Source organism: Gorilla gorilla, chromosome 17, assembly GCF_029281585.2.
Source record: "Gorilla gorilla gorilla isolate KB3781 chromosome 17, NHGRI_mGorGor1-v2.1_pri, whole genome shotgun sequence".
Classification (NCBI taxonomy): Eukaryota; Metazoa; Chordata; class Mammalia; order Primates; family Hominidae; genus Gorilla; species Gorilla gorilla.
In genome coordinates this window covers 80,367,665-80,382,376 of record NC_073241.2, presented here as the reverse complement: position 1 = coordinate 80,382,376, position 14,712 = coordinate 80,367,665, and the positions used below count along the sequence as shown (strand labels likewise).

At 37.5% G+C, this 14,712-nt stretch overlaps 1 protein-coding gene across 2 annotated transcripts in view; it reads right to left on the bottom strand.

The window, feature by feature from the left end:
• Positions 1-7,474: 7,474 nt before the first annotated feature.
• Positions 7,475-14,712, bottom strand: part of SMAD4 (SMAD family member 4) — a 54,430-nt gene continuing 47,192 nt past the window's right edge. Inside the window, exon 10 of one of the 2 annotated variants that reach the window (XM_019014070.3) lies at positions 7,475-14,223. In XM_019014070.3, coding sequence (XP_018869615.1) covers positions 14,012-14,223 — 212 coding nt within the window. In that variant the 3' untranslated portion in view covers positions 7,475-14,011. The remainder of the gene's footprint in view (positions 14,224-14,712) is intronic. The other variant, XM_004059429.5, reaches the window with a different exon arrangement.

Genomic DNA, 14,712 nt, shown 5'->3' with positions numbered 1-14,712 from the left:
AACAGAGTGAGCCCCTGTCTCAAAGAAAAAAAAAGTTTTTTATTTTAACATGAAATGTAAAGTATACTCCATGCTCTCTGAGAACTCATGGGTTGGAGAGAGAGGTGGTTTACCTAACAAGGCCACTATACAAAACAGGAGTTAAAGGAGGCTCTGAAGAGCCCTACAGGCTGCTTCATGGCCGACATGGACTTTCCCAGAGTTCTATAAGGACACCACGGGCACAGCAGCAGTCACAGGTTTCCCCAACCCTGCCCTCTTCCTATGCTTCCATGACCTGCACTGCCCCTGATTTCTGCCTGAAGCAGCAACTGTGGCAGCTGCCGTGGACCCTGGCAGCTCTGCAGGTTTTCTTCAAGTAAAGGCTTCCCCAGTGGCCCAGCAGCCCTAGGTCCCCAAACCCACAGGATATTTGTAAAAGGTTGTTACTGTCACAACCATTCTAGTTCTGAAGGTGGGGAGTGGGTTTGTGGGTGCTCATTTTACCATTACACTGCATATCTTACATATTATGTTCCTTTTTATTTATCAAGCATTACACAATATGTATGTATGTATGTATTTTGAGATGGAGTCTCACTCTGTTGCCCAGGCTGGAGTGCAGTGGCGTGATCTCAGCTCACTGCAACTTCCACCTCTCGAGTTCAAGCAATTCTCCTGCCACAGCCTCTCAAGTAGCTGGGATTACAGGAGCACACCACCACACCTAGCTAATTTTTTTGTATTTTTTTGTAGAGACGGGGTTTCACTATGTTGGCCAGGCTGGTCTCAAACTCCTGGTCCCAAGCAATCCACACACCTTGGCCTCCCAAAGTGTTGGGATTCCAGGTGTAAGACACCACACCCTTCCCAGTATTGTTTTAATTGTTTAAAATTGTTTTAAATGCCAATAACTATAGCCAAAGGGGTTGTTTGCAAAATTCAAAGGAATTTTGCAAAGGATACTGTTAGCACTGGAGCTCTCGTGGCTGATCCTCCTGCCTGTCAATTGTTTCCTGCTTGTAGCCTGAGTCAGATGATGGTGATGCCAGCCGTCCCTGACGCCAGGACGAGTGAGACAGATTCTGTCCCTGCTGAACTCCTGCTTCCTGGGCCCATCAGTAGATACTTGTGGAGAGGCTTGGCTGCCTTCCCTAATTTAAATCCCCTACTCTGGTAAATGATGCCTGCGGTTACATTTCTGTTTCAGGGATGTTTTTAGATTTGCCCATTTCTATATGTTTTCACTGGCAACTCACTAAGGTCACATCCTCCAACTCTCGCTTTCACCTTTTTGGTCACAAAGAAGAAACCTCAAGAATATTATCACTGATGGTGAAGAGATGTCCATGGATGACAACTATGAGGCAGCCCTAGAGAAATGCTAGTCCTAACTGGAGCTCTAAGATAGAGGGCCACCTCCAGAAGAGTCAATTAACTAATGGAACTGAAAGGTTGTCTGATGTGACTGACCATAATGAAGGAATTTTATTATTCTGTTGCAAAGTTGGGGACTCAAGAGCTACACAGAAAAACAAGCAAATGAACATATTGAGGCAATTAACTTCCAGAAAAAGGCAAAAAAGTTGTATAAGAAAGAAAATTGAGAGAGTGGCCCACCTGTGAATAACGAATTAATCAAAAGTTGTGATTTACTTTCTTCGGTGAATGGGTAATAATGGTGGTAGTAGTGGTATGAGAGAGCTAACTCAACATTTTCCAGAGTAAGAAGTCAGTAGATGCCTATATTTAATAATAAAAGAAAGATATGGCAATATGACTATGCTATTTAGAAAGATGTGGGTAAACCCAGAAAAAACAGCTGACAAACAGGAATGGGAGTGGAAAATGCAGAGGTAAGAGACTGTTGTCTTTCATTATAAGCCTCATAGTAATGACTTTTTAAAATTAAAACTTTGAGATAATTATAGATTCACATGCAGTTCTAAGAAATGACACTGAGCAATCCCATGTACCTTTAACACAGTTTCCTCCAACAGTAACATCTTGCCAAATGCTAGTACAATATCACACCAGGGTATCCACATTAATAGAGTCAAGATAGACAACATTTCCATCCCTAGAAGAATCTGTTACCCTTTTAGATTCACACCTACTTACCTCCCATCCCATGCCCTCCCTTGGCAACTACTGATCTGTTCTCCATTTTTGTAATTTTGTCATTTCAAGAACATTTTGTAAATATAATAATCCATCTTTTGGGAATGCCTTTTTTTCACTCAACGTAATTCTCTAAATGTTCATCAAGGTTACTGCATGTATTAATAATTTGATCCTTTTTATTGCTGAGTAGTATTCCATGTGTGTATTGCAGTTTATTCAACCATTCACCTGTGAAGGACATCTGTGCTGTTTCTAGTTTTTAGTTGGTATAAATAAAGCTGCTATAAACATTCAGGTACGTTTTCATACTTCTCTGGGATAAATGCCCCGGATTACAGTTGGTGGGTTATATGGTATGTACTTGTTTAGTTTCTTTAAAAGGAACTGCCAAAGTGTTTTTCAGGGTGGATGTACCATTTTACGTGCCCACTAGCAATGTGTATATGTGGTCCATTTTCTCTGTGTCCCCGCTAGCAGTTGGTGCTGTCACTATTTTTTACTTTAGCCTTCCTGATTTATGTGCAGTGATACGTCACTGTGGTTTTAATTTGCATTTTTCTAATAGCTAGTAATGTTGAACATCTTTTCATGTGCTTATTTGCCATTTGTATATCCTTTTTGGTGAAATGTCTTTTGTCCATTTTCTAATTGGATTTTTTGTATTGTTGAGTTTTGAGAATTCTTTATACATTCTAGACATGAGGCCTTAATTGGATATGTGGCTTGTAAATATTTTCTCCCCATCCAAAATTTGTCTTTTTATACTCTTACTAGGGTCATTCACAGAGCAAAAGTTTTCCATTTTGATGAAATCCAATTGATCAGTTTTCCCATTTCTGAATTGAGCTTTTGGTGTCAGGTCTAAGAACTTCTTGCTTAATTCTAGATCCCAAAGATTTTGGTTATTTTCTAAAAGTTTTATAGTTTGATATTTTAAGTATGTAGTGTATTTTTAGTTCATTTTTGTACGAGGTATAAGACTTGGGTCAACATTCATTTTTATGTGTGTCCAGTTTCTCCATCACCATTTGGTAAAAAGGCTAGCTTTCCTCCACTGAATCGCTTTTGCGTCTTTGTCAAAAATCAGCTGTGTGTATTTGTATGGATCAATTTCTGGGTTCTCTTTTGTTCCATTGGTCTATGTGTCTATCCCTCTACCAATAACACACAGTCTTGATTACTGTAGCTATAATATCTTAAAATCAGGTAGACTGATCCTTCCCACTTTATTCTTTTTTTCAACATTGTTTTAACTATTCTAGTTTTTCTTTACACATAAACTTTAGAATAAGCTTGTTTGTACACAAATATATCTTGTTGAGATTTTGGTAGAAATTGCATTAAGCCTGTCAATTTTAATAAAATTGAGGGAGAATCGACATCTTTACCATGTTGTGTTTCAATCCATGAAGATGGTATGTTTCTCCATTTATTTAGATCTTTATCAGCATTGTGTAGTTCTTAGCATGTAAGTCCTATACATGTTTTTTAGACTGACACCTATTTCTTTTTTTAAGTGGTTGTAATTGGTATTGTATTTCTAATTTGTGTTCACACATTCATTGCTAATAATAAAATTTTTGTCCGTAGAGCTTGTATCTTGTGTCATTGCTGGACTCATTTATTAGTTCTTTAAAAATACATTCCTTGGAATTTTCTACATTGACAATCACATCATCTGCAACTAGGAACCATTTTGTTTCTTCCTTTCCAATCTGTATTTCCTTTTCATGCCTTATTATACTGGCTAGAACTTTCAGCATTATTTTGAAGAGTGGTAAAATCAGACATCTTTGACTTGTTCTCAATCTTAGGCAGAAAGCATTCAGTTTTTCACCATTAGGCATAAAATGTTAGGTGCCGGTGTTTGCTAGATGCTCTTTATTAAGTTGAGGAAGTCTCCCCTATTCCTATTTTTCTGAGTTTTTATCATGAATGGTTGTTGGATTTTGTCACGTGCTTTACCTGCATCAACTGATATGACAACATTTTCCTCCTTTAGTCTGACAATGTGATGGGTTAGATTGATTTTCAAACATGAAGTCTGGGATTCCTAGAATAAACCCCACTTGCTCATGATGCTTTTTTTTTTTTATAGGTTGCTGAATTCCATTTGCTAATGTTTTGTTAGGGATTTTTGTGTGAATATTCACAAGGGATATTGATCTGTAATTTTCTTTTTTTGTATTATCTTTGAGTTTGTATTAAGGTAATACAAGTATCATAAAACGATTTGGGAAGTGTTTCCTTCTCTTCTGTTTCCTGGAAGACTACAGAATCAGTGTTATTTGGTAAGAATTCTCCAGTAAAACCATCTAGGCCTGATTTTTTGGGATTTCAAAATTAAGAATCTTATTTCCTTAATAGCTATAGACTTACTCAAATGATCTATTTCTTTTTTTTTTTTTTTCAAATGATCTATTTCGTATTGGATGAGTTGTGGTAGGTTTAAGAAACTGGTCTGTTTCAACTAGTTTGTCGATTTATGTGTGTAGAGTTGTTTGCAGCATCCTCTTATTATCCTTTTGATGTCTGCAGAGTCTAGTGATCTCCTGTTTCATTCCTCATATTGGAAATTTGTCTCTTTGTGAGTCTTACTAAAGGTGTTTCCAATTTTAATTTTTCCAAATAAGCTATTTCATTGGTTTTCTCTAATGTTTTTGCTTCAATTTTATTGATTTCTGTTCCTATCTTTATTTCCATCTTTTGGGCTGCTTTCAGTTAATTTTGCTTTTTTTTTTTTTTTTTTTGAGACAGTTTCACTCTGTCACCCAGGATGGAGTGCAATGGTGCAATCTCAGCTCACCGCAACCTCCGCCTCCCAGGTTCAAGCGATTCTTGTGCCTCAGCCTCCCAAGTAGCTGGGATTACGGGCATGTGCAACCACGCCTGGCTAATTTTTGTATTTTTACTAGAGATGGGGTTTCACCACGTTGGCCAGGCTGGTCTCAAACTCCTGATTTCAGGTGATCCGCCTGCCTCAGCCTCCCAAAGTTGCTGGGATTACAGGCGTGAGCCACCGCACCCGGCCTCGCTCTCCTTTTTCCAGGTGCTTGAAGTTGGGGCTTAGAGTATTGAGATTTTTCCTTTTTTTCCTAAGGTTTGCATTTAGTGCTATAAAGTTCTCTTTCAGCACTGCTTTTGCCATATCCCACAAACATTGGTGTTTTATTTTCATTTTCATTCAGTTCATGGTTTTAATTTTCCTTGAGACTTCTTTGACCCATAGATTACTTACATTGTTTTAAGTGTTTGGAGATTTTCCTTCTTCTGATGATTCCTAGTTTGATTATATTGTGGTGAGAGAAAACTTTGACTTCTTTTACACTTTTTGAGTTTTGTTTTATGGCCCATGATATGACCTATCTTGGTTTATGTTGTTAGCATTTGAAAGGTGTATGAATGTTGCTGTTATTGGATGGCTTATCCTATAAATGTAAATTAGATCTTATTGGCTGATAGTAGTGAGTTCTTCTATATTCTTGATTTTATGTTTAATTCTATTGATTGCTGAAAGAGAAATATTGTAGTACTCAAATATAGTTATGGATTTATCAATTTTTTTTCTTCACATATTTTACTGCTCTGTTGTTTGGTGCATACATATTTAGGATTCCTATGTCTTCCTCATGGACTGACCCTTTAATCATTATATGTTCCTCTTTGGTATTTCCTTTGCTCTGAAATCTATTTTGATATTAGTATAGACCATTACTGTTGTCTTTTAACGTTTAGCTGATATGTATCTTTCCATACTTTTTTCAGCTTGCCTTTGTTATGTGAAATGAGTTTCTTGTAGACAGTATACAGTTGGGTCATGTTTTCTTGATCCATTCTGCCAGCATTTCTTTTAATTAGTATAGACCATTTATATTAATGTAAATTATTGATATGTTAGCATCTAAATCTCCCATTTTCCATTTACCTTTGTTCTTTCTGTTCTTTTTCCTGCCTTATCCTGAGTTACTTTTTGAGAATTCTCAACATTTTTGAGAATTTCATTTTATCTGTAATGATTTTGTGTATACATCTTTGTATACTTTTTTCAGTACTTGCACTAGGAATTTCATTATATATTCATAACATCCCAGTCTACTACTGTCATTTTACCAGTTTGAGTGAAATGTAGAAAACCTATATTCCTATAGGTTCCTTTACTCTTACCTGTTTATAATTGTTTTAAATGGTTCCTCTATATACATTTTGAACCACCTCAGGCAGTGTTATAATTTTTGTTTCAACTATCAAATGTAATTTATAAAACTCAAGTTGAGAAGGAAATCCTACTTACCCATATTTTTGCTAACCATGTTTTTTTGGGGTTTTTGGTTTTTCCTTCCTGATGTTCCAACTTTGCTTCTATCATTATTTCTTTTCTGCTTAGGGAACTTCCTTTACTACCATTCGATTAAGGTAGGTCTGCTGGCAATGGATTGTCTGCTCTCCCTGAACGCCTCTTGTCCATCTGTCTGAGACCTAGTGGTGGCCTAACAAAACTATCAAAATATAGATGTGGATGCCACTCCAAAAGTAGGCCAGAATTAATGGAATTATTCTTTTAGAATACAAAGGGCTGAGGAGAAAGGGCATTACAATTTATCAGTAAGACAACAGGGGTGGGAAAGGTTTGAAGTAGTAAGTGATGGAGATGCCCTAAGCTTTGAGACTGCGATTTGTGAGAGAGTTGTGACGTGGGAGGAGATGGAATTAAGCACAAAGAATTAAGGGTCAAGAGCAGAAGGCAGAGAGACACACAACTGCCCTTTCACCTGAAGTGCTCCACAATGTTTTTCCTTTTTCTCAACTGAATGCTAACCTACTATCCTCTTCAAGTTCTAGCCTAAAATACTATAAATTTCAGGTTAGCAAACAGGTGAGAAGAAATCTCTCAGTCCGATAAACTCTCTGAAACTCATGTCAGCAAGCTTAGAAATAAAATGTTGATGTGGTCTTGTTATATACAAGCCATTGCCAAGGAATCTACTTACCTGACCACCACTCCCCTCCCATTGACCCCTATTTCACAGAGAAGGCAGACGGGAGAGAAACAGCTTTCCTTATCCCTTAGCTGGGCAATGAAAGGGTCTCCAATTTCCAATTTGTACCTCTCCTTTAAGCATCCTGGTTCTTATAATTCCCTAGCACCCATCTCTCTGATCACCATCACTTCACCTTCTCCTTTTAAAAATGAGAAAAGAATGGGAACTGTTATTCCAGGGTCATATTTTAAATGTCACATTTCCCACTTCAGTGGCCACAAGGCAATAAAGGAAAATGTTGACCTAAAGTTTGAAAATTCTCTAAGTGATTAGAAACCCTTTCCAGATCCAAGACATCCACAAGCTTAAGAAAAAGAATGAGCACATAATGATTTAGTTGGCTTTCTCTTTTAATCAAAAACATACTTTGTTACAGAGTTCTCAAGAAAGGTTCGACTATTTTTTAGCCACAGACTTTAACCAGGCAAAAGTATACAGAAAGCCACAAAGGAACTCCTGGGACTTTCAACTGACCAGTTGTCCCAAAAGCAGAAGCTAAGAGTGGCTCTTCTCTGGCTTCTGGCATAGCTGCATTCCTCTGAATTTAGGGGAGGAAACAGTTGGGAAATACCACCACCAAATCTGTCCCCAACCCCCAACTCACTTCTTCTAAACTGGGCTCTGCAGCCCACCAAGTTTTCATCATCTATAAGCATTCACATTTTTCCCTTAAATCACATGTCCAATGCATTGAACAGAACTCAATACTTGAAGAAAGCTTGCCAACTCCATGTTTAGTCTTAATCAATCCAAGCCCGTGAGTCCTTCTATCAATGACAAGCAGCCTTTGCAACAGCAGCTGGTTTCATCCCTTCCTCTCCAGCTACCACAAAGCTGGCCTCTACCAGGACTCCCCAACCCCCCACCCTCAACCCAGCCCCAAGGAAGGCTCCCAGGTCCTTGAAAATATGAAGTTCATTAATTGTACTCATCCAAGGGTAGGCTAGAAGAGAGCTCTGAATGATCCAGCCAAAAGTCACTTAATCAAAATGGACCTAAAAAGAGCCAAGAATAAAGTTAATAATCATCTACCGGTATTGTTTTCTTGAGTCATATAAACCAGTTTAATTGACGCGGTTCAAGGGAATTTCCTTGTTTTGAGCATAATATCACTAAGCATTAACAACAGGTTTTCAATCCATTTTCACTGAAAAAAAAAATTACAAGCACACACCACTTAGGAGGGTGGTGTCACACACACCAACTCAAAAGCTATAATGTCATGACACGAAAGCCTTAATAAACTCTGACCAGACTGTGTGTGTGCGTGTGTGTGTGCACGCAACTCAAAAGCTAGAATGTCATGACTCGAAAGCCTTAATACTCTGACGTGTGTGTGTGTGTGTGTGTGCGCATGTTAAGTGTTTATTGCAGCCCCTAAGTTGGTGCTAGGCCTTTGGTTAAAATTAAGTCTTAAGGGCATACTATGTAACCTTTTGTCCATAAAAGAACAGTAATAAAATATCAAGCCTAGTCTCCTTTGAATAACACGGAAATAAGTAAAAAGCCCCCTCAAACAGCAGAACAAAGATAAGGAAGAAATCCAAAACTGCTGCAAGGTAGCCAAGGTCACTTAGAATTTCAGAGCTGGAATAATTAATCTACTCCAAATCCCTCATTTTACAGATGAGGCAACTAAGGCCCAGAGAAGATAAATGACTTGCCCAAAGGTCACACATCAAATTCGTGGCAGAGGGCAAACTAGAGAGTGCAACTGTCTGGCCCAACCCAGAGCCATTACTTTCAGGTTGAACAAGAACACTGGCTCTGGACCTATTGAGAAAGCATTTAAATAAACGGTGTGAAAAGTATCCACATCAACAGAGAGAAATGATTGTCTTCACCAAAGGTTTTCCTTAGTCCTTACTACATTAGAAAAAGAAAAGAAAAAAAAAAGGACAAAAAGTTTCATTCATTCATTCAAGTCTGATGTTAAAATCCCTGAAAACACTAGCAATTACTTTAGCTACTCCTTGGGGCAGGATGTCAGACCCTCAATTCTCATAAAGGCACCTATAGGTCAAAAATATCTGTACAGGAGTAAGGCCAGAAGGCAGGGCTTCAAAGGGGACACCAAAACAAAACAAATGGCCTTAGTTTCCCAAGGTTTGTTTTGCTCTGTTGTGTGCTGTTTGCTGGTGTCCTCCAGGCAATGGTATTGCCTCTGGCTACTGATGCTAATTTAGTAACCCTTGTAACCCCAGTTTTTGTAAGAGCAGCATTCAAGTGGAAGCAATGAAACCTTTCAAAATATTACTCTAAGGGGGAAAATATGAATATGACTCACTTCTCTCCATCTCAACTACCTGAAACTCACCAAGAATCAGGAAGCACTCTAAGCTACATCAAACTGATATCAAATGCCAATACAATGAGGTCTTTTTCAGCACTTCACAGCAAAGTGTCTTGGGTCCTGTCCCAGAGTTTGTACTTGTGTTTTAAAGAACGTTCTAGTAAGTTTGGTTATCTGGTTTCCTTGCCTAGGCAGTCAGAAATGAAGAATCAGAAAGAGAAGAAGAAAATGCTAAAAGGAGGCACACTAACACTCACATATGAATGGTAATTATCAGAAAGGGAAGAGACCAGGAGGGGAGAAGTGGGTTAAAAAAAAAAACTAAAAATTCAAAACCATAGCTGTCTGAGACCATTTAGTAAAGGCAACACAGTCCTGCCTGTTTTAGAAGCCCCTGAAGTCCACAAAGATAGCCAAGCACAGAAAGAAATGTTACCATCTAGCATATCCTCTGATATACATATTAAATAACTCCACCAAAAAAAGGCTAAAAATTAAAACGTTTTACTTCTTAAATAAGGCAATTCTGGATGATGTGGAAAATTTCACTCCACAGTGATTCCAGATAAACAAGATAAGCAACCTAGCAGCACTGGGACAACTGCTAGGGAAAAGGCTGGGCCTAGGATGCCACTTTGTGGATGAATAAGGCCATGGACTTTTTACATACTTCTTGGTATGTTCAAAGAAATTACTTAGTTATCAGGGAAAAAAATGGAAAGGCTTGAACAAGATTGTCATAGCCTATTCTCTATAGTCTTTGCAAAAGAGGATATGAGATTATCTAGATAGCTATCTGCAACAAGATGGATTCTGCCTTTATGGGAAAAAAAAATGCATTACTTTAAGCTGAGTGTACCCCACCTACAAAATAATTGTTAACTGGCTTTAGAGGTAATTGCTTTCATATACTCATTTACCTCCGTAACCTAAATTTGCCATTTTCCCAATCTGCTATCATTAAATAAAATGCCAGTAAAGTTGGCAATAACGAAGGGAGCAAACTAGAAATTATCAACAAAAAGAACTCTGTTCCACTCAGAGAATAAAACTGCTTCTCCCAAAAGGCTCTCAGAAAAGGTGTGAACTAATGTGACTCTGCATAAAATAGTAACTATTAACCAGTTACCATCAAACCAGGCACAGAAACATTTACCATTTTATTCTTTAACCTCCATAGACACTTAAGGAGCATTAATAGTAAAATGTAAAATTTTCCTTCCCCAGATGACCATAGTCAAAGATACCTGCAACTCACCTTCCTACAATTAGCAATAAACTTTAAAAATAATAAGATGTATATCATCTGGGAGACAGGACATTTTATTTTGCCTTCAACTTGTATTACAAACACCCCCCTTTACACACCACACCCTGCCCCACAAAAATGGATTTTAAGTCTGAAATGCAGCACAGCTAATATGAGTTCAGTTTACTCAGATGTCTCAAGTATGGCTCTCCTTAAGCCAGACCATGCAACCTGTAAATCTGCACTGTTCACAGGAGGAATGGGATAGGCAACCTATTTAGTGGTTACAGCAATACAAAACAGCCATGTTTCTGGAAAAAGCAAGGTTATATGGCAGTGATTTATTGTCATTATCTTTGTATACCAGGGGCGGTAAACTATTAAAAATGAGATAGACTATATCCCACGATCTACTCCCCGGAAAATAAAGGCAACACCATGAAGGATTCCCTTTGATAATGCACTGAAAGGCACTGGACAAACATGGAATGAGGTCTTACGGTGGGTGTACATGGCTCATCTCTCATTCAGCTTGCACTGAAATTCAACATTTTGAGAGTCTTTGAGATATGAATTAGCTAGAGAAAACCCACCCAGAACCATAACCTCATAATTTTACCCTTAAAGTAGACATAAAATTTTAAACCTGTGAGAATCTTTAGTCTTATTCATCAAAGATGACTACCACTAAGAAATAGAAATATAGATTAACAACCAAGCTCTCAGGAATAGCTGATCATAACACACTAGATGTTTTCTCAAAAGCGTGTGACTAAATCTAGGTACAAATATAAGCACTTAACAACTAGAAGTATTTCTATACTTTATGGCTCTTAGTAGAAAGAAACCAAGACAGGTGGCTTGGCTCCAAAGAGATACTTCTTAACAAATATTTTTCACATACTTTCCCCAGATGATTAAACATGAAAACTTTCCTTAAAGTAGAAAAGGGAACAATGAGGCCAGGGACAGTGGCTCACGCCCGTAATCCCAACACTTTGGGAGGCCAAGGTGGGCGGATCACTTGAGGTCAGGAGTTCAAGACCAGCCTGGCCAACAGGCAAAACCCCATCTCTACTAAAACTACAAAAGCTAGCCAGGCATGGTGGCGGGCACCTGTAATCCCAGCTACCAGGGAGGCTGAGGCAGGAGAATCAGTTGAACCCAGGAGGCAGAGGTTGCAGTAAGCTGAGATCATACCACTGCACTCCTGCCTGGGCAACACAGCAAGACTCCATCTCAAAAAAAAAGAAGCAATGAATTATGTCAATGTATGATTAAGGTTTTAATCAAATCATCTGGATTTTTAAAAATCTGTTATTCTAAAACTCACTCCTATTCCTCATTCACAGTAAAATGGACCTAAAGTTAGCAATTTCTAGAGAAGATGTCTTTTTATAAAACTGCCAATAAAACTTAAATCACCAAACTTTTACAGAAGAAAATTAGGTGTTTACTGAAAGAATTTGTAAGTAATCAAGAGTACAAATGAGGTGGTAGATAAGTTAAAGACAAAAGTCATGTAGCTTGGATCAAGATCTATGTTTAAATCACAGAAATAAGCAAACTCAGTGGTTTCTAGGATGGTCTATTTAAAAGACCTTCTGAGCAAGGCAGTAGAAGCAGTGTTCATTCCAGGTGATATAAGGAGGACTATCATCACACAAGTGCTTCTATAGCTAAAAGTCCTCCAGGCAAAAGTAAACACATCTGAAAGATAATCCTTGATTTTATTTCATACTATTTATCCTGTAGACAATCTATTTATCATCTTGTAGACAATCAGGTCTATTTCTGCTATAGTAAAATAAAAATTAAAAAAAAAAAAAACCAACTCTACACATGATACACAATGTCCATGGGGAAGTCCCGGTAGAGTGTGAGGGGAAAAAACAAAGCTGCCCAATAGAACTGGCTGTTGCCTGTCATTTAGTAGAAGGTACCTCATCACTGAGACTGGACTCAAAAGTGCAAAAGAAAAAAAAATCTTAAAAATCAAACCTAGAATTCAACTTTGTATGTTGAGATTCAGTTTTATTTATGCTACCAGCTAGGTAAAAAGCATACATATTGTGTCTGTGGTACAGTCAATACATCTGCAACTTTTCTACTTAAATTCTCTATACAAAGTCACTGCCAATTGATATGATCATTGATGGCAAAGGGCTTAGAATAACCAAAAGATATAAAAAAGTTTGCAGTCTTGCCCCAAGATACAAAAACTGAATTTTAAACAATATCATAACATACATGATTTAAACATTATACCAAAAAAAGTCACATCAAATCAAGTACAAAAATATCCAAACTACCTATTATGAACTGTAATGTTTCCATTATTCTGCACAGTATTTAACATAGAATTTAGCAGTTTCCAAAATATTCAGTTTATTCATTATTTAGTTTAAGCATTGCCACCTTTGCAGAACAGTGAGACATTAGGTAGAGTGACGCTGCTTTTAGTGTTTTAAAAAATACAAAATCTTTCCCTATGAATGAAGGAAAAGAAATTCCTCTTATAGGCTTCTTAGCAACCAACCTTGTGCCTAGAAATACAGAAGAATACAACTACTGTTTAACAGGGGAAAAGTATACTTCATCAACAGTCATCCACTAGGAATAACAAACGTAATTTTAAATTTTTTTGTCTGGTAATTTTATGGGATTCTCAATATACACACAGATTAGAGTTTTTTGCCTTGGCAAAACTAAAACTGAAGTTGCAAGACAATCTGAATTGAAACCATCTTCACTAATATAACTTGCAAAAAATATTTTGGATGAAAGATTACAATACATTATTAGCTTACTTTTTAAACACAGAGTAAAGTTACTCTTGGTAAAATTAACTCACCCACATGGCACATTATTTTTGAAGTATGTTCAACAATAACAACTTGTACACAAAATAACATAGGTGAATTAACTTTGAGAACTTCTCTGCCTTTAAAATCAGCAATACTGGATTTATTCTGTAGAATGATATACATATCGATGTTCTGCAGATAAAAGGCTCTAAGACGTTTTAAAGGGCTAAATTTTCTAGCACTGGAATGATTCCTTCATACATAACAGGTGAAGAATTAATAAGAATGTGTTTCTCCTAATCTTCAAGCTCTGAGCCATGCCTGAAAAGTTCTGAAGAGGAAAAAAAAAATTGTTTTAATCCAGTTTCTGTCTGCTAGGAGCAAGGCAGCAAACACATTTTCAACCCTTTATGAAAAGATAAAGCAGAACAAAAGTGAAATATATCTTCAGATTATAAACAGGATTGTATTTTGTAGTCCACTATCCTGATAAGGTTAAGGGCCCCAACGGTAAAAGACCTCAGTCTAAAGGTTGTGGGTCTGCAATCGGCATGGTATGAAGTACTTCGTCTAGGAGCTGGAGGGCCCGGTGTAAGTGAATTTCAATCCAGCAAGGTGTTTCTTTGATGCTCTGTCTTGGGTAATCCGGTCCCCAGCCTTTCACAAAACTCATCCTGAGTATGCATAAGCGACGAAGGTCATCAACACCAATTCCAGCAGCAGCTGACAGACCTAACAGAAAAGATTTGGAAGACATCAGAGGGACAGGGTGATCTCTTCCCATCCTCCCTACATTCTAAATTAATCAAGTGACCAGCTTTCTGTATTTCATTCTCCTCAGCATATAACTTCTCTGCTAAAGTGCCAAGAAGTAACAGTAGATCTAAACTTTATCAACAAGCTGAACACTTTTGGTTAAGGAACTTTACATTTCACATGTGTCTTCTAGCTACAACCAATTATAAAGTAAATTACCACAATCCACCAACACCTCACCTATTTTTCTCTTTAGAAGTGGAGGTGAAGGGATAAGAAACAACTTGTTTTTAAGAGGTAGTGCGTGTCCACAGGTTGCTTCTAAAAACCTTACTGTCTAAACAGCCTAGTTCAGAATAAGACATAACTAATAATGAAGCAGTTAATATTCTTAGTTCCACTAAGACCTCTTAGATGACTGAGATGAAGTCTCTCTCTCAATTTCAAAGTGTAACAGAGTAATAC